Source organism: Squalius cephalus, assembly GCF_949319135.1.
Source record: "Squalius cephalus genome assembly, chromosome: 3".
Classification (NCBI taxonomy): Eukaryota; Metazoa; Chordata; class Actinopteri; order Cypriniformes; family Leuciscidae; genus Squalius; species Squalius cephalus.
In genome coordinates this window covers 21641847-21662668 of record NC_137124.1, presented here as the reverse complement: position 1 = coordinate 21662668, position 20822 = coordinate 21641847, and the positions used below count along the sequence as shown (strand labels likewise).

At 40.3% G+C, this 20822-nt stretch overlaps 1 protein-coding gene and 1 long non-coding RNA gene across 8 annotated transcripts in view; one reads left to right on the top strand and one right to left on the bottom strand.

Annotated features, from left to right (window-relative positions):
* The window catches only part of LOC307155933, a 23404-nt gene extending 11966 nt beyond the window's left edge, over window positions 1–11438 (bottom strand). The window contains exons 1-4 of the long non-coding RNA XR_013820625.1: window positions 11423–11438; window positions 2474–2622; window positions 810–898; window positions 600–688 (exon numbers count right to left, since the gene is read on the bottom strand). This is a non-coding gene — a long non-coding RNA (uncharacterized lncRNA). The remainder of the gene's footprint in view (window positions 1–599; window positions 689–809; window positions 899–2473; window positions 2623–11422) is intronic.
* bdnf (brain-derived neurotrophic factor) lies at window positions 3487–20822 on the top strand. 7 transcript variants are annotated; one of them, XM_079866920.1, is made up of 3 exons: window positions 4062–4423; window positions 5151–5538; window positions 19393–20822. In XM_079866920.1, the coding sequence occupies exon 3, from the start codon at window positions 19414–19416 to the stop codon at window positions 20224–20226; it is 813 nt and encodes a 270-aa protein (XP_079723046.1). In that variant the 5' UTR covers window positions 4062–4423; window positions 5151–5538; window positions 19393–19413; the 3' UTR covers window positions 20227–20822. The 7 variants fall into 7 exon arrangements, with proteins under 7 accessions (XP_079723043.1, XP_079723046.1, XP_079723041.1 ...); XM_079866917.1 differs by lacking the exons at window positions 4062–4423; window positions 5151–5538 and adding an exon at window positions 3487–3749; XM_079866915.1 differs by lacking the exon at window positions 5151–5538.

Here is a 20822-nt window from a genome sequence, read left to right as displayed (position 1 = left end):
GTGCTACTAGCTGGAAACTGTTGCCTGGTAGAAAGAATTAATAGTAAAATGCTGATTTGATTGATGACTGCTTTCAGATCCGCTTTAAGTATGATCTTAGAAAATATAGAATAGAATAGAATAGAATAGAATAGAATAGAATAGAATAGAATAGAATAGAATAGAATAGAATAGAAAAGAATATGCCCATATCTGAAAGCATGTATATCAAAAGTTCACTAAGCATAATGACAAAAAACTTTATCTAAAAAAAGATTGTTGATAAATGTTAGAGGAGTGACTGTGATGGACTTTTTGTCATCAATATTATAGTCATAACAAGTTTGACATCATCATAAGTTTTAACACCGTATTATGACTCATTATAATATAAAGGTCCACCTCCCCATGTGATTCAGTCATTGGCACTTTTTCATCACAAATCACTAGATGCTTTACTATTTTAAATCATGAGGATTCTTGAGGTAAGATCTGCCACTGAAGAATTCTAGTGTGAGTATCAAATCCCAGATCTAAGCACTGGGAAACAATATGTAAGTCTTTTCACATTTTGCTGCTTAGATTTTTAAGCAATGGGTTTAAAGCATAATAGGATTCACCTGGGATGTGTAGAACTTTGTGAATCACAGGCATTCCAATTCTGCTGAAATCTTCAGAAAAGTTTGGTGTGTGCAGATTTGTTATAGGCCTGTACATAAAGTGAATATAAGATATAAGCAACAGTGAAAATAAGATATAAGCAATAGTGTATGAACAATTTGAAAAAAAAAAAGGTGAATGGGGTGTCAGGGTTACTTCACCCTTGTTACCTCACACGTGATGTTGCGCAATTCTGAAAAGGTCGCCTGTGTCAGAGTTGAACTAGCTAAAAACAGTAGAGCACGGCACCCGAAAGCAGCTGTGAGAGAGTGAGGATGAGAGAGAAATTAAGTGAAGAAACAATAGATGTCCCTTCAGCCCTATAGAAGACGAGATGCATCCTTCCACCGACATGTGCACACACCCACTGCTGAGGGTTATTTTTACTGCCAGGTACTGTGTAAGTTGTGACGTGCAAGCCCCATTACTGATATTTATGGAACACAAATTGAAACAGAGAAATGATACGGCATTCCCCACGGACCCATCCACTCTTAATAGTGGTCGGTAAATGGAGTGAAGAAGGGGGCTCAGAAATGCTGACGATGCAATTCTTTTGGCTGCCATACACTTCAGTTCTCATAATGATTTTGGAGACTGAGCGAAGTCCAAATGTAATTAGGCATGACAAACAAGCGAGCTCAGGTGACCTGGGTTCAAATAAAACTAGCCAGAGAAATGAATTTACATATTGTGACAGTATAGAGTTATAGGATAGACCTACCCTCTCCCCCCAAAAGGGACTTTTTTTCTTGTTAAACCTAAGTTTTGTGGTTTCTACAAAGATGCACAGTATTTCTCACTTCCGGTGAAGATCCCCCATGCCGTGCTAATATTTTTGTATATTTCAGAAAATTTCATTTCGTTTTAATTATTTGTAAAATCTACTAATTATTTCTACACAATTTTTTTTCAGTGCACTATTGTCTTCAGGCTTTTGTCAACTAAGCCCCAAAATGTCTAACTAATATTATTTTACTGTCATAATTAAAAATAAATTGAAGAGAACACATCTTGCATTGAAGTAAAGTTCATAATTTGGGGTCAAACTGTTCACAACAGGATCTAAGATTTAGGGTATTAGGGTAAGGGTTCAGGTTAGGCACTTAGTTGTGATGGGTAAGGTTAGGGTAAACGGCTAGAGATTGCATTGTGTCAATGAATGTCCTCATAAAGATAGATGTACAAGAATGTGTGTGTGTGTGTGTGTGTGTGTGTGTGTGTGTGTGTGTGTGTGTGTGTGTGTGTGTGTGTGTGTGTGTGTGTGTGTGTGTGTGTGTGTGTGTGTGTGTGTGAATATTGAATATAAAAGGCAGTGGTTCAGGTGCTTAAATATATTACTGTTCAAAAATGTAAGGTGTCGGATGAGAGTGGGTGCAGTCTTAGGTAGGAGACGGTGCTGGTGGTCTAACTGACCTGTAGTTTGAGGTTCTGGGTATCTCTTTAGGAGTTACGGGGGAGGGCAGAGGTGGTGCAGAGGGCCGTCCTCTGGATGTGAGTCATCCAGGGTGCCTGTGAAAACTGTGGGAGCGTGGAAAGAACGGAGGAGAGGAAAGGAAGACTGGAGTGATGAAGTGATGCGGCTTTGAGAAAGAAGAGGAAGTGATGACGGGTTATGAGGGAGGTTCTGGATGTGTTTAGACATTTAGAAGACAATTAGTGTGGCGTCCTCAGTACTGGCCCTGAACCCTCCACAAGAGTTATGCTTTTTTGTGGCGGTGTTTTATTCTGTTTAACCACTTCAAGGGCCATGTCCCTAAGCAACATAGCCCTCCTTCATCCGTCTCGATGGTCTTCATTTGAAATATCTATATACTCCACAAACTATACTCACCCGTGACAGTGTTTTCAACCTTGAGCCATTCATTCTTCAAAAAATGTCTTCCGTAATATCTATGCTCATTAATGTGTCCTTACAGAGCATTGTTGATCCTCATCAGATCACGGAGAACTAGAACGTGTTAGTCTGGAGTGCACCAAGACCTGTCACGCAGGGACGAATTTGAGGCAGGAAACTCAGTAACAGACAAATGTTCAAATAAAAAAAAGTGAATAAACCTTTAAAAGAAACACTCATACTTTGCTTAAGGTATGTAATGTCACAACCCAAAAATTGTATGGTATTGTATTTAATTGTTTTGTTTCTGCTTTAGTAAATAAGCAGATTCCGATATCATCATAATTTACTTAATTAAAAAAAAAAACATGAAAAATACATTAAAAGTGCATCTAAAAACTTTAAAAACAATGTGAGATGGCCTGTAAAAATGCTGTTGCAAATTGCATTATATCTTAAGCAGCCTGGCAGGGGTGGAAGTTGCAGTTGTGTGTAATCAGCTTTTTCTTGAACTAAAGCAAACCCAAGATGAGAAACACAAAGCCAGCGTGTTTGCATTAATTTCCTGTCTGATATGAAGGGATCAATTGCCATATGTATTCTATAATATATAGTAATCCATGGCCCCATATATGAATGGTTAAATGAAGGAAGGAAGGAAGGAAGGAAGGAAGGAAGGAAGGAAGGAAGGAAGGAAGGAAGGAAGGAAGGAAGGAAGGAACTTGTTGAATCAAAGCAGCAACTTAGACTTTACTAACCAGAAAATAAGTTTATGTAAGAAAGGGGGTCTGTCCACTGATCTTTTGAACTTTTTCTCCCTTTCTTTCCCCCCAACTCGTTTACTGTGTATGTCTGTGTTGCCTCAGCATACTGTTTACTGTTGCTCTGAGTTATAAATACAATAGGGTTTCGTGTCTTTTACAACTCTCCTGCTCGAACGAATCTTGGATCATACGCGGGTAAATACCACCTATTACTCATGTTACTTTCCAGCACATTTGTAGGACACATCCAAGCATAGCGCCTCGTCACTGCATAACAATTAGATGTCTGAGTGTTCGCGCTCTGATGGAATTTTACTGATAACAGACAACGGTCGCTCTTGGATTTCGTGACTTCCATTTCATTCTTTATGTTAAGATAAAGGCGTACTGGGGATAATAACGTTGTCATTTCTTTAAGTTGACAGCGTGCCTCAAGACTGACGAGGATTCAGCTTTTTTCTTTTCCTATAGTACACACAAAACGAAGCTCAAAACTGTTTTGCACAGATGTAAGTATGGTACTTAAAACCATGTTTTTCCTCTGTTTAGCTTTCAATACCACAGCTTTGCAGCAGCAGCAACAAGTCTCCCGAGAACTTAGTGCTACTTGGCAGAAAATAAGATTGTGAAATGTGATCTTACCTGACTTCTCCCTCAGCTGGGAAAGCAGCCAGATTTAAAATGTCGTGAACTGTACCGGCTTTGCGTAATGTTGACATATCACGCGCAATGCACGCACAGACAAGCGAAAAAAAGTGCACATTGCTGTCTTGGATGCGCAACTTTTCTTATGGTCATTCATTTTCACTCAGCATCTCGGGGTTGTAGTTACTGGTCAGTTTAATTACCACATAAACTCGACCGCCTTCGCTTATTTCAATCACGTAAGATTCACGTTTCTCTGAGCGAGGGCACTGCGTAAATCTGTACAGGGGTTTTGGGTAAATCGCGACTGGTTGCTATTTGTCCTGTCGGCACAGTCACCAAGGTGTTAGAGAGTTTAAGCACGCGGATATTGCAAAGGGTTATTAGATTCATAAGTCACCCAAGTGGTGGGCGATCTTCTGAGCACGGCAGAAGTTCTCATATGATGACTTCAAACAAGACACATTACCTACCAGCATCTGTTGGAGTGTGTGGATATTAAGACACTTCTATCTCCAGGACAGCATAGGGGAAAATGGTAAGTAGCATGGAAATACTACACTTAAAGGAATAATTACTCCAAAAGGCATGGCTTGTGTTTACACTAGTGTTGGTAATCAAAAGAACAGATTTTGATGTACGACATTTACGAGTGCTCTCGTGCTTATGGACCCTAACGCTGAAGGCTACCTAAACAAGGGTTCAGGTTTGCTAACATGAATGTAAAACTTTGTAATGTTGCTGTTTTCTGTGATTCGTAGGTAGAGAAAAAATCTGAGCGAAGCAAACGCAGGCACATACACAGCCGTAGAGAATATAAATTCTAATTGGGGTTTTGCCTTTGTTGCGCTGTGTGCCAATCTGCGCTTTGATGCCTATTGGGCGTTTAGCCTTTATTCTGAATTTCATTTTTTTACAAGTGCTCTCTGTCAATGAAAAAGCAACATGTGTAGACATGTCCATCTGCCCTGCAGGACAAAAGCAGAGCACCAAGACGCTATAACTGTGTGATTTGGGGACATGGGTTTCAAGCCTTTTGGGGGGGACTCCTTTTTAGAGGGTTATGAGCGACTTTTCAGATAAGTGATTCTTTTGATAAGAAAACCACCGACCAACATGTGATCAAATATTAACAGGACGGGCTTGCCAAGGATATATTCACGTGACAAGGCGTGGGGAAGCAATAGAGTAAAGCATTATCAAGTGGCACTTAACGAAAGTATAGATTTTGCCTCTAAGTAACCTTAGCTGTGCTATGATTTCAGCACTTTGGACAGAGGCACCGGAGTCGTTGAACGCTGAGGACTAACACGGAGTGAGTGGACATCGCCTTTTGTGTTTTGCAGTATTTTTGCCAAAGCTAGGGAATTGTTCCACTTTTTCCTTCTTTTTTCGCTTTCGGAGGGAGACCGGTGAAATAATAAAAAAATAAAAAATACAAGCAAACGCGAGGAAACGAACCAGTCGATAGTGGGGCTGCTTTGCGCTTGGAGTTTTGTCGCCACTTAGAGCATGTGAAAGTTGAAATGGTAGAGCTGCTGTAGTGTACGCGTACTTTGCAAGCTCCACTTGGTGCACAGTGTTAACTTTGGGAAATGCAAGTATTGGTCTTGGAGATCTAACCACTGATAGTGGTTGTCAGCTCTTAAAAAGGTAAGACCTGTTTGTTTTATTCACCCCTTTACTAGCAGTCGTTCTTGGGCAGATGTTTTACTTGCACATGAAAAATTACACCACTTTACGTAGCCTATTTTAAGTTTGATTAGTGGTTACTGCTAGATAAAATGTTACGCTGTGAGGAACAGCTTTGGGTAGTGATGGTAGAGGGAAATGTTAAACTTACGTTATCATTTTACATTTTCCCTCTACTTACTCGTATGATTTTACTCTGACTAGAGCAGAAAACGTAGCGGTGACAAAGTTGTTTCAATTAACAGCCACGGTTCTGTCACGAAATCATAGAAACGGAATAATGCATGTATTTATATAGGCTATCTCACAATTCACCCCTATAGAGTTGTTCACAATTAGCAGTTATTTTATATGAGTTGCTATTTATAGCGCAACACAAAATGAAGAAAGTAAATTGTACATGTAAGTGCGAAAACCAGCTGACTTTCCGTCCTCATCACAATCAAATGCTTGCGGAATTCTTGTTGTCTTAAATGCGCAATTGTCTAGCACACGCTTTTCTTTGCTTGCTGAATAATGGGGTATGTCTTTAATAAAATATACGACTCAGCACGAGCTGCCATCTACCACTACATTGTCTTGCTGAAAACAAAAAGATCATGATCTATCTATCTATCTATCTATCTATCTATCTATCTATCTATCTGTCTGTCTATCTATCGTATCTGTCTGTCCGTAGCAGTCATTCTCATCATCCTTTCTTATCAGCTAAATGTTGTTTTCGTTAGCATGGAGGGATAATTTATTCGTTGAATCGATCATAAAGTGGTGCAACCAGCCCTATCAATGTAATCGCGACTGTAGCATCTCCGCACTTCGTCATCGTGGACAGATTGCTAGTGTTTTTACTACGGACCGCTTCTCCGTTTCATTCATCCCGAGATTTCCACTCCTCTCCTCCAGCATCACCTGCTCATCTCGCTCCCAAGCGCACAGGTCTGTCTGTGCACACGCCGAACTGTTGGGAACCACTTAGAGCTAAAAGCTTTCTCCACAGATAACATATCATGTTAAAATATTGAATTGGCTCGCCAAAAATAGCCCGATGGTCAAAACATTATGTGTGTGTGTGAGTGTGTTTGTGTGTTCATCTATATATTTCCAGTTAAAGTGAATAAGAATTTGGATAGGCGTGGTCAGATTTTGTTCAGACTGGGTTAGATGGAGCCACCGATAAGATTGCCTGATAAGGAAATGGCTGAGAGGGTGTCACGCGTATTGTGGAGAAAGCTGTGCAACACTGAGACGAAATTAGGACAGTCAGCGTTTTAAAGGAGCTTTTCGCTGATGATTTTCTGACTTTTATGCCGACTAAGTTTAGGAATTCGTCTCAGTTTCTGAAAGGGGTGAGCGGAGAATATTGGCTACGGTCGATTTTTTCTTTGTATCCAAGAATCTGATTAAAGGGTGAAGCGATTGAATGACAAACAGACAGATATGAAAGCCCACGGGCGCCTCAGCACTGCGTTAATCAAGAGTCTATCAGGCGGAAGACATTCAGTGTCATTTAGCTGCTTTTAAAATGATCCTTATGACTGTTTCTCTTTGTTCGAATGCATTAGCTTCTTTCATCACTGCTAAATCGGTAATTTCTCAATTAAACATTTATTTCTTTATCATAATCGTACGAAACATGTTATCGAGAAAATCTCTGTTGTTACAAAAACAATGTATCGAACATCTGACTTTAAAGTGACAAATCAAGCGGGACAAGCAGCAGATGTTTTTTGGACTGGTCCGAAAATAATAGCAGCTGATATTATAACTCGATTTTATTATCGCTGTTTTATCATTGTGATCTTCGTAATACCCATGTCATTTATGGGCAAATTTTATAAGCATCATTATTGACATGCAACAAAACGGTCACGAGAGCCGTTTTTATGAGCAAATATTTCATGCATAATTTCATGTTTTTCAACGAAATAATGCCTGTTTTTGTTTATACAAATAATCCAGTGGTGAATGACTAAATACTTCTGCATAAAATATTAAATGTATTTTTTAAAGCTTTGACTAGAGTGAAATGTTATTATTAAATTGTTCATTTTTGTCATTTATTGCACACCAAACGGCTTAGAGTCGCGTTTTCATTTATTGAATGCATATGTTTTATTATTTATAAAATGAATATATAATATCATTTTAGTTCATGAGACAGAGGGATAGAGATGTGGGTTGGTGGTGTGGGTGTGGGCATGTGGGGGGAGGGGGGCTGGAGGCGGATGCGGGGAGGGTGGGGGGTGCTGGGGGATGGCACGACACACTTTGTATGTACGGAAGGTTTTTTATAGAACTTTCTGCAATGTACGTCATCGGATCAGTCCATAAATGGGGTTGTGTTATCTAGCTGAGAATCTCCCTCTCCGCCCCCCTCCCCTCCGCTCTCCGATCGCTGCAGAGTTAAGGGTGGGCGTCAATAACAAATCTGAGCTTGGTAGATTTCAATTCAGACATCACATAATGCTATTGTATTGTGCCATTATATTTCTACAGTTTAATCGGTGTTTACTTCGTCCTTGTTTGACTGACCGCCGCGGATGATCAGGGGATATTTATAAACTAAATATGAAAATTGTTTTGTTTACGGAGAGCGGCTTTCCTAATTAACTTTTATAGAGATGTACCGACTTATTGCGCCCTGCTTCACTCGCGGGAGGAATTTATTATAGGCCTACTGAATATGCAGAGTTCCTCTGGGAAATAAAAGCGTGTGCTCGTCACAATTGCGAAAAAGAAAAAGGTCCGTTTTTTTTCATTTACTCCATGAAAAGATTTTTTTTTTTTTTTGCGAACAATAGTCTCACAATTTTGCTAACAACAAAAACAATAACTATAAAAATAATATTCATCATTTTCATTTTAAGATTAAGATTAATCACAATTTCTATAAATTGCAAATATAAGCAGGCTAATTAACTACGTGGTGCCAAAATAATTTGAGTGATACTTCCGATGCATTTAGTGTAATTATTCTGTGTTTATGGGGCTATTTGGACAAGTCTAAAGTCATTAGTCAATTAGCACCTCCGATTGCAGGTTTTCTGCGCAAGAAAACCTCAAGAGGCTTGAGGAATTGTGCGCGCGCTCAATACTAAGCAAGAGCGTGACTTGCTGTGCTCTAGCGCAAAGCGCTTATTCTGAAAGAGGTCGTGTGACATCTACACTTATGGTGTAATTCCTCAATAATCTGCTTGCTAGATATGTATATTTTTCTGTTATACTTTTGAAAAGAACTAAATGGAACACCACCATTTAGGCTGTTGTGACCCCATTGTATTTGTGTACAGGGTTGTTTGTGTGTCTGTGAATGTGTGTATGGTATATACAATATTTATATTCTTGACCTCTAGTATGTATCTGCATCCAAGTTTCTTTGATGGGGTCTGTATGATGTGCTTTGCTAGTTGTTTGCCCCCCACCTGTGTGCTTTACTCACTGATATAAAATGGAGTGAATAGCTACAGAGCAGCATTAGTGCTGGTGCCTGGCAACTAAGGCTCCGCCAAGGAATCCTCTAACTATTCGCCAACGTCAATGCTTGGGTATGTATATGCAGGACTTCTCTAACATGTTTGCAATTTGCCTCTGCGCATGTTGGTTAAGAATGGCATCCCGACTGTGTTTGTGTCTGAGCCTGACTTTGATATACTTGCTTAATGCTATTTCTTAGGTCTCTAAAACAAGGGTGTTTAACAAAGCAAAGGTTTTTTTTGTTTGTTTTTTTTCCAACATTTGAATGTTTAACATTTCTTAGAGGTCATTTAGACTGCACTTCCTCTGCTATTGCTTTGTAGAACAGTGATTTTCATACTTCATAGACAGTTCTTCATTTCTCATCTTTATTCTCATCTGTGCTATTTCTCAAACTACACTATAAGTTTATAGTGGTTTTTTTAGATGCATTTGTTTGTATATTAATATATCCATATTGTAAATGGATATCCAAACTATGAATCTAGTAACCACTAAATGTGTCAAAGACAAGAAATGTCTGCCTAATTATGTAAATATGCTCACCCTTGACACATAAGGGTTTGTTGGGCAAGCAAAAGGCTAGATTACCAGAGGATGTGTGTACAAAAGGATAAAGTGCAGCAGAGGGCTTATACCCAACGGATACATTACCAGTGTAGCTGGTGTATGCTGCAAGGGATAGATTACAGTTACGTGGATTGTATAGCTCATTGTGTGTATGTGCTAAAGTGGATATCTAAGTGTGTAGTCCTATAATGTAGCTGCTATAAGTCAAGACTTTGAGATCTTTATCTTACACGGCTGGCCGCTGTTGACCACCTTCAGCCGTTTATTGAAAACAGGGACCTGTTGCATCTTGCTATTGGAGAGATGAGCACTGCGCAATTCTTCAGTGTACAGAGTGGGTCTAGAATGAGAGACGGTGATGTGAGTCACACAAAGCACTGCCCAGACTCCCTTCACTAAAGACAGCAAGCCGAAGAAACAGAGACAGGCACCCAGGAATGTGAAAACTTAAATTCCAAAAAGTGACTCACTCATTTCAATGCAATGACAAAATGGAAAGACAGAACCCACTTGAACAAGTGTACATACTTAAATGTACACTCCACATTACAGTCCAAACAACACTAAATCATTGACGTGGGCTGAGTTTAATAAGATATACTCTGCATGATTTACACGTTTTTCACATTCGTCATTCATATTTTTGTTGACATTCATTTGTTTTCGTGTGGGAAATGTTTGTGAACACTTGGCTACGCTCTTAAAAAATAAAGATTCCAAAAGGATGTTTTCGCAGCGATACCACAGAACCTGCCATAGAAAATGCAAAAAGAACCACTTTAAAGAACTTTTTGTGCAATGAAAAGATGAATGTTAAAGGTTCTTAATTCAACAATGTAAAGAACTTTTATTTTTAAGAGTGTGCTTCAGTTTGAAACCTGGTGCCATGCTGACAAACATTTTGTGATTTTTGTTTTTCATTGCAGCGCTGATGGTCAAAAAGGGCATTGTTCACTTTCCTGTACTCTGTGATGTGTTTGATGAATGTTATAAACTAACTTTATTGGCCTGTCACACTAATATCTGGTCTAGTTTTCTAATTTTCTAGCAGTGGCTCAAAATACTTTTTTTCTCAAAGTGACTCATGAAGAAGCCATCACCTCTGTTTTTACAACTATTTTTGATACTCTAAAAGTTTTATCTTGCCCTGAAATAGCGTAAACTATTCCACCATTTCAGGTTTGTATAAGACACTGATCACCTTCATTAGGTCTCACAATGCAACTTCAGAATCCTAGTTTGCCATTATGTGGAAGGACCTGTTCTGATGGTTCCAGGATGGAATACGCTACGATGGGTCAAGACAGCACACAAGACAACAGAGGGAGAGATTTTGAGAAAGCTGAGGTGACGTCATTAGCGACCCGACCTATTGGATAGAGACACGGCCATCGCTTCTGACGCCGCTCCGACTCTCTCAACATTCAACACTTTGAACATGTCGATCCTGATCATCAAGTTTCAACCAACGTTTCAGCTATAATGCCCACACTGTATGTTTTGTCAACATTTTTATGGATCCTAAAGTTTTCACAAAGTTGCAGCGAATGAAAGTCAAGGTCTTCCCACAGTTCATCTCTTGCTGTATTCTCATTAGTCCATATGTCCACTTTGTGGTTATCATAGTTCTTTCTGTGGTGGTGTCAACTTTGTGCTGTATGTGCAGTTCTGATCGAGATCCATGTTGTTTTTGTGCTCCTAATGAGAAGCAGAGTGATTTATTTATGGATTACCTAGCTGGAACAGCCCTAATGCGCAGTGTGAGAGTGTACATGAGTGTGTGTGTGTGTGTGTGTTTTACCTCTCTTGGAGTCATGTCGCTCAGTAATTGCTGATGCAACTCTTTGTCATCCAGGGTTTGCCCTCTCCTCCTGTGAGCCTATGGGATGAGTTATATTCATCTTGGCTTGTCCCTATAGGAGAGAGGAAGGGAGCTGTAAGCATGAATATGTCGAAAGGAGTGAAGGAGAATGTATATTTGTGAAAGTATGTAAGTTTAGCAGCACAAAAACATGGAAGATGAGAAGGAGAGAAAGAAAGAGAAAGAGGGAGTTTGTGTGTGTGTGTGTGTGTGTGTGTGAGAGAGAGAGAGAGAGAGAGAGAGAGAGAGAGGAGGCAGGTGTTAGCATCCACTCTCATGCTGGGAACAGCTAGGTTTGAAACCGCTCCACCTCATTACCTTATGCAGAGAAAAATCATCATCACTATACATGAAACTCATCAATATAAATCTTGCATTGGACGAGATCCAAAAGCACTTGGAGCTCAGAGTCTTGGTGAAAGTATTGGGCTAATGATGTGGTACAGCATGGGGTGAAAAGAACAAAGAATGCTTTCCCTAAACTCTCCCTGGAAGGTCATTTTAAATACTACATAGAATAAATGGCAAAGTTGCAGTTGAAGAGCAACATTATATCACCCTCCTATTAGTTTGAATATCTTTGACCATTTACCTTACACATCAAACAAAGCACTCCCATTATTGGAGGAATATAACTGACACTGGAAGAACAATGAATAGTTTTAAAAGCAATGAACCAACATCTGGCACATAAGCTCCTTTGGCAGACAGAGGGGCTCAAACTGACAATAGTTTAAAATATCACATACAAAGATGGCCTGGGAATAATAGATCCTTGATGTGGCGGGGACAAGGAGTGAGCTCTTTACTTTGATGCTACCTTTGTGGAGTCACAATTGCAAATATCAATTTCAGCAGATGATCTAGTCTTGTCACAAAAAGGTGTTTCATATTAACCTAACGGCTGTCCATTAGGAAGCTATTGCAGCATTTGATGGCAGCAAAGCCAATGAATTGAAAGTGCAATGAACTGATGAGATTTAGATGGCACATGTAATAACTTAAAACCATCTTTTAAATTGAGAACGGCAAATGTAATAACTTAAAACCATAAATTATTATTTTACAGGTTTTACGAATTAAGCTAAACCTAAACAGATTTCAGGTGTTCACCTGTGGCCAATTTCTGATGTCTAGATACAAATAGCCTTGTCAACGAAAATGAAACAAAACACTAGCCTATGTGATTCACTCTGTATCGGCATACAAAGGAATCATGTATATATAGCCTACCTTTATTCTAAAAGACGAAGAGAAGGAACAAATATCAAAAACCCACATTGATTGTGGATTGATTATCAGTTGAAGGAGCATTTAAGAGAAGAAAGCGATGACTTCAAAAACGATGGATATATAAAAACAAAAACAAAAAAACATTTTCAGGCTCAGTATGTTCAGGAATTATGAAGGTTTCTCTCATATGTTGCTCTTTGGCTAAACGCCACAATAACATTCTTTCCGGTTATTCGTAAGGCATAAGTGCCTCACTCGGTAGGCGCTCGGTCGCGCTTTAGCTGGAGTCACATGTTGCAACGTCACGGCAGTAGTTAGTTACTGTAGTCGCGAGGAATGAAGCCGTCATTTCAAGCTGGAGAGCTCTCTCAATGCGCACTACACCGCGAGCGCTCATCATGCCATCCAACTGCTTCAACCCAACTCCAAAGGATCCGCTCAGTCATGGGAGTCCATTACCTCAACCATGCAATTTCCACTATCAATAATTTAATCTATTTGCTCAAAAGCTGAAGAGACTACTTGCAGCTGCTGCTTGGCGAAGAGCGGGCGAATATCGCAAACTAGTTACGCGGAGGGCTTATCCAAAACATCCCAGATGACACTGTCCTCCTGAATGGTCTCCTTTACGACTGGACAGTAAAGGTAGGTTTTTTGTGCGGCAAAGAGTGATTACTGCAGGTTTTGTAGCCTACTGACTGCGTCTGAAATGAGAAGGGGAGTTAGGAAAAAGTAATCAAGTGTTGGATCATGCAGCGGCAACATGAAACGGTATCCTCGCGTTCATTAATACGATACAGCGTTATTATGTCGATTGGATTTCTGTTAGGGGTCAGTAGAACCAAAAAGTTGTTTTTGCTTATTATCCAGGGCTATTAGCTGTTAATCCTTGTAGCTTTTATCTGTTCAACTGTTTATTAGTTAGTTTTACTGATATAGCCTGTTTTACGTATTAATAGCGTAGCCTATTAAAGTTTCACCAAACGGCATCGGTTATTTATTCATAAGGACTGACAGTTTAAGCGAAAACTAGGCTATCTATAAGAACGTTCAGAGAATAAATGCGTTTGGTGAATTCAATGAGACTTGGAAGAACATGAAACTTGAGATCATCGTTTAGGTTTACCGTGTAGGAACAGACGAACTCCCAAAGCAAACATCAAGTTTTCGAATTAAAAACTAACAAATAAATTATAGTTCTAGGCTGCTTTTTGGATGTTAACTGGACAACACTGCTTGAACAAAATTACACTTAAGTTGTTTTCCAAACATTTTCTCCAAATCCTAATTGACTCTAATGCGTGATGTAATTTATGATGCTTATGTACACACACTGTTTGTAATTTGTTTTAGATGAAAAGCATATAGATAATATAGGCTGCAGCAAAGAAAGCAGGCAGGCACATTTATTCTTATAGCTATCTGGTAGCCTCATTAATCTGCGTTCTCTTTGTGTGAGCGTATATGTTTATGTGACAGAAAGAGAAAGATGTTTCTCATGCTATGCTTTTCTGCTTGCCTTCACTTCAAATGAGCTTTGTGTAGACGAATGCGCCATCTAGTGCAGAAGTGTTGTAAAGGCTATTAACGAGTAAAGGATGGATTGTGTGGATGCCGCTGTTTTAAGAGAATCCTCTCTCTGACACCACTTTTCAAGTTTAGAAACTGTAATGTGACATAAAGTTTATAGCATACGTCCAGCACCACCGCGGCTTGAGAAGTAGCCTATGTGTTGGCTACTTGGATATGTTTTCAATTCCCTCGAAAGTTCCCGGAAAAAAACTCAATCTCTACTAACATATAGAATGGCACATCTTAGGTGATATTTCCCTCGCGGATCCTGTTCGCCAATGCGTTGCCCTTTCTCCTGTTACGAGAAAAGACGAAACTTATACATAAATTATTACAGCACTAATGTTTAATTTGTCTTTGTCTTCTGCCTTTCAGCTTTAGAGCCACATTTACAATCGAGCGAATTAGATTGGCTTTCAGTGGGGTCGTGTATTTTAGAGGGCTTTTAAATGATTTCAACTGTTCAGTTTATAATAGCCTATTTAATTTTAGCCAATGGGTGTAATAATCTGTTGAGGTTCGTTTTACGCAACTAAACGTGCCACTATTAGGCTACCGTTAGCCAAACGTCAATAAAAACTTTTAAACGAAACATTTATTATGATATATCCGTGAATGTGTAAATCTATAGGCTGAAGAAGTGATAAATAGTGACTTGCTTTTCTACTTACCGCCCGAAACTGATCGTATTGCGCTTGCGCAAATTTTTGTTGTTATGGTTACCTTTTCTAGCGAAAGCGACTTCCGGTAACTTTTATCACTGGTGAGGTGAACACCGTTTAATATATATATATATTTTACTAAGACCCCCACCCCATATCACATTATTGATGTGAGCTACACCGCGTCTTAGTTCGTCTAAAAATGTAAAATTTAAATTTTTTATTTATTTATTTTTTGTACAAAATTTAGTTTTCAGCAGCACTCATACTAATATAAAATACTGTAGTTTTGGGGGTGAGGGGGCTCACTCTTGTTGCTTTTGTACATTGCATTTTTATCGTTATTTGTAGGCTATAGTTTGGGATAGACAAGATAGAGGTCTTGATATCCTTAAATCAGCTCCAACTCAAACTCTTTGAAAAAACTTGCTTTTGAAGACAAAGATTTCACCACAGATGAATAGAGAGTTGTCCCTTGTTGTGTTACCACTAATGTCAGATTGTAACTGTTATGAATTCCACATTTTAATGTGTTCTCAAAGTCAGAATAATAATTAACAGCTGCGACACCTGTGTGAGCTTAGGTGATGCACGCTACAGTTCATTGAAACAAGTACACCAAAGCAATCTGAAATCTTTTCTTATGCTACAAGCATTTTCCCCCAACCTTTGTTCTTTTCAAATATTTAATCATGCATTGTTAAGTATCTTGCCCTAAGGAGTGAATGCTTCTTCTTTTTTCTATTTTCCTTTAGAGTGCTAAGACCAACAGAAAAGTGTCTGTTACCACAATACTTTTAAGTTGGAAGATCCTTATACATCTGTCATGAGTGCTTTTTTCTCCTAACCCTTATATGGCATGGAGATTTAAGCAAATACAGTTGTGGGGGAATCAGGATCATATAGACCAACCTATCCTGTCCTACCTGCCACTCTCCAAACAATTGAGCAGGTGCATGTAGACTTTTGCCAAAACTATAGAGCTGCCACTCATGCCCAATTAAAGTACAATCATGTTTTACAGTGAAAGGTGTTTGAACGTGCTCCTATAAGCCCTGACCACAAGGATCAAATACAGCTGTGTGGATGAAGTATTTCATCAAGATTACTTTGTAGATAGAGAGCTTGAAAGATCACTGCAGACTGAATGGATTCTCATAAGAGTTTTGATTGATGGAACCTTGTTTGTAGTATTTTCAATGCCTCATTATGAATCTGGCTTCAAAGGTCCAACAAATAGAACTCGAAAAGCATGAATTAGCAGCTTTGTTAACATGACAGTCTAACAGATTATCTCAGCATCAACCATGAAAGTCATCTCCTTCATTTAGACATTTAAACACCTGAAACCGTGACTATCCTTTTATTTTTTATTTTTTTTGTGACGGCTGCTACCACATAACCACTCTCTTTCTGTGACCCATCAAAACCACCTGTACTCTCTCTATACACAAACACACTTAATGTTTGCACATCGTACCATACGATGACAGGATATTGATATTACATTATCATACGCAGTTCAAACACACGCATATTAAAGCAGAACAAACATGTCCGTCAAGGTAATCTTGTCTTCCCTCGCTGCTTTGAATGAGACAGAAGGTCTCAGTTATTGCCAACTCAATCCCAGAGCAATAAAGTGATTCATCGTCTAGATTACGTTTTAACAGGAAGTTGATTGAGAGTGTAATCCATATTGATTCTCTTGATGGAAACAGGAAATAGCAGAGTTAGAAATAAAATCGTGTGTTGTTCCTGGTGAGAAGGGACCCCAGAGGGAAATGGAAAGCAATTGCGAGCTGATGAGTGGCACTGCCCCCTAGCACCACTCCTTCTAGCCCCACCGCCCTTTTCCTCTCATCCCCCTTTGAGACCAGAGAGAGACGTCATCAGGGTTGTTGTGTTCTTGGCCTCCACTCCCTGCCACACAACTACACACCGGTGCTCTGGTCTAATTAGGAGGGAAATATGCAATTTAGTCAGCTTTTCAAAGTTCAGTAATCAACAATAACTGACCTTTTACATGATACTGCAAGCCAAGTAGCTCTGTAATATATTTATTAAGGTGATGTATCACCAGTAGGATTTGGATGAGAGATGACATTGGTACTCCACCTGCTGTCAGGTAGGCAACATTAGGGATTTGGGTGTCAGCATGACTGATGCTGGTATTTCATTCAGAAGCCTCCACAATATATATATAAATACTTCGCTCATTAGGGAGACGACAGATGTTTGCTAATTGGGATCATCCTGAAACTGGGGCGGTTACTGGGCTACGCTTCTCTGTGTGTGCGTAAACCTTGAGAGTAGGAACGCTGACAATAATCCATCCATCCTCACAGGCACGCCACATCTGGAGGAATGAAATAAGACAGAATCATTGAATAATCCTCAGGCAGGCACTTTAAATTCTTCGCTATATTCAGCAGAGGTAATTGCTGACAATGTAAGAAGCTTTTTCCATTACGGGGAAAGCTGACAGACTGAAGTATCTGTTCATGCCTGCAGAAGCAGCTTGTACACACATTTTGCGTGCTGCCTGATTTGATTAAGATTGATCTGTCCTCCACAGCTGTATCCTCGGCTCTGGGTTTTTCCATGCGTGTTTTTGACCATTTGAGAGGAGAGATTAAAGATGCTTCCATCTCATCTCCCTAGCTAAATACACACACACACACACACACACACACACACATTGACGCACACATGCTCACACACGCCCCTCGTGGACTGCAACGTCACTGAGCGAGGGGACTTTGAGCTCATTAAGTAGAGGGCTGTGATATTCTGAATCGAGACTGTGGGACTCCCAACCGGCCTATTTATAGAAAGCACATCTCCATGGCAGTCATCTCTGCGCTAGCAAATCGCAGCCGTGGCCCCAGACACCAATTAAGAATGAAACAAATGCCTTTTAGACAGGGCGTGTCCCTCCTTGTCTCCTGCTGGCCCGTACTGCCTTCTGCTCTGGGAGCGGATCCTCCCTCTGCCTCTTCCTGAGGCTGCGTGGGGCATCAGGAGGACAGCACGCAGAGAACTGGCGAAGCCTTGCTGCGGTGCTGGATATTTTTAAATGCACCCCCCTCCACCCCCCTTACCCCAGCCCTACCTCTCCTCTTCTCCTTCTCCTTAGGAAAGTGCGAGTAATGGGTATCTTTTTTTGTTGTTGTGTATGCATGTTCCCCTGTCTGTTCGTATGTGTCGGGATGCCGTTGGATGCAATGAATCACAGCGACTCATAGAGGGACTTCAGAGAGGTAAGAGAAAGCTGCAGAGGGGTTCGCAGAGAGGAAATGAGAGAGATGAGGAATCAAATAGGTTTCCTAGAATTGTAATTTATTGACATTGATTTTGTAGCCAGGAAAAATTCCATTGACTGAAACATGGCAGTTTGTGTTTAGGTTTGAAAGGATAAATGAATGACTGGCATCTTTTCTCCTTATCTCTGTCTCGTTCTCTGATCACTTGATTTCAAATCTCTCTCTGCTTTCTTACAGTGTCTTTCCATATCTCTCTCTGTTCCTTTGTCTCTCTGTTTCAGTTTTAAACTCTCTTAGTTGGAAAGATAATCATCTGTGTGGCATCGTAGTGTGCAGGCTTATTCTTCCAAATTTGTCCTGCTCAGTTCATTCCAGAGAAGTTTAGATGTTTGTTTTACATTTAAGCAGTATGTAAAGTTCATCCTTAACTTGAATTTTATAATCATAAATAATGATAATAATAATAATTCAATTATATTATTTAAATAAGAAGAATATATCATTTTAATAATATCACATTTTAAAATTAATTAATTAATTGAATTATTTCAGCATTGGATTACTCATGCAAACTTAGACACTGTTCTGTCATTTTTTGGTGGGATTTGACATGTCACCTATTTCTGCTCCGTCTGAAAGTCACACAAGCAGTTCACACACCTCTAAGGGAAGAGTGGAGGAGGCAAGGGAGCAGGAGAGAGTGGAGGAGGAGGAAGGGAAGGGGAAGAGAGAGACGGAGGAGAGTGGGAGCAGTTCTCTGGTGTCCTCCTAATGATACTCCAGGGTCTCTGAATTTAGCCTGCTGCATTTGCTGCTAAGGGGGAAGGGGGGCGCGAAAGTGCAGGTGGATGAATGGGGATGGAGAAAGTGTGCAGTGTTAATTGCACTCCCGTGGGCCAGTAACTAAAAATGAATCAAAGAAATAACAAGTTGGCATGTTGTGTTTGTGTCACGCTTTGTACATGCGTTACGGAAATGATTTGCGATCTCAGTTTCATTGGCCACACAATAACCACACAAGACTATTAATCTTTCTTTGATTAGGGGAGAAGTGTTTCACGTAATGTTATATGCAGTATCTTGAACGAAAATGGTTTCTTTACGTTGTGTTTTCTCTTCCTCCCTCCCCTTTTTCACTCCCCCATCCCTCTTGTCTTTCCCCTTTTGCTGTCTCCAGTTCCAACAGGTTAGAAGAGTGATGACCATCCTGTTTGTTACTATGGTTATTTCATACATCAGTTGCATGAGAGCTGCGCCCGTGAGAGAGATCCCGGGCCTGCAGGGGGGCCACTGGGCCGAGAGCTACCTGGACGCCGCTGCCGCCTCCGCTGCTGCCGTCACCTCAGGCAGCCGAGGCCACGGGACTCCACAGAGTGGGGGCGGGCTGCCCTCGCTTACGGACACTTTCGAGCAGGTGATTGAGGAGTTGCTTGAGGGGGAAGGGGAGGCGACGCAGCAACTGGGGCCCGGGGCCGACCAGGGCCAAGGAGGGGGCGGTCCCGCAGCCACGGCAGACTCGAAGGACGTTGACCTGTATGCCTCGCGGGTGATGATCAGCAACCAAGTGCCTTTGGAGCCGCCGTTACTCTTTCTCTTGGAGGAATACAAAAACTACCTGGACGCCGCCAACATGTCGATGCGCGTGCGTCGGCACTCGGACCCCGCACGGCGAGGGGAGCTCAGCGTTTGTGACAGTATTAGCCAGTGGGTGACGGCTGTGGACAAAAAGACGGCCATAGACATGTCGGGCCAGACAGTCACCGTACTGGAGAAGGTCCCTGTGACTAACGGTCAGCTGAAGCAATACTTTTACGAGACCAAATGCAACCCCTTGGGGTACACAAAGGAGGGCTGCCGAGGAATAGACAAGCGGCACTATAACTCGCAATGCCGGACAACCCAGTCTTACGTGCGAGCCCTTACCATGGATAGCAAAAGGAAGATCGGCTGGCGGTTTATACGGATAGACACTTCGTGTGTATGCACATTGACCATTAAAAGGGGCAGATAGTGTACACAATGTATAGATTTTATTGAGAGTTCTAAAAAAGAGAGAGAAAAGAGAAAATATCTATTTGTATATATACATAACAGGGTAAATTATTCCGTCAGATGAAAATTTTATGGACTGCATGTAAAAAAGATGAAGTTTATACAGTAAAAGTGATACTACAGTCTATTTATTGAACATATTCATGACCTTGTAAACAATTAAAAAAAGATCTGATCAGTCATTTGCGCCCAGTTCAAATTACTATATCACATTCCTCGAGACATTGTGTTTTTTACGTTGCCAAGATTTTGAGAGATGAGGAGAGGAGGGGGTGAGGAAGAATTACATTCAAGAAAAGAAAAAAAAAAAAAATGAAAAGAAAAGAAAAAAAAACTTGCATGCTGCTTCAATTGTGAATTCAGAAACTGTCCACTTTGGGAAAATAAGGAAACGATTTCCGACCAAAACATTCCGTTTACATTCTCAACCGTAACAGGATTTCCTCCTCTCAGTACTCTGTCTGTTTACTATCCTCAACTTCTCAAGGTAATGTTGGAAATACATACTATGTCAAGGTGCTGTTGTCAAAGCTTTGCTGTTTATTTTTTTATCCC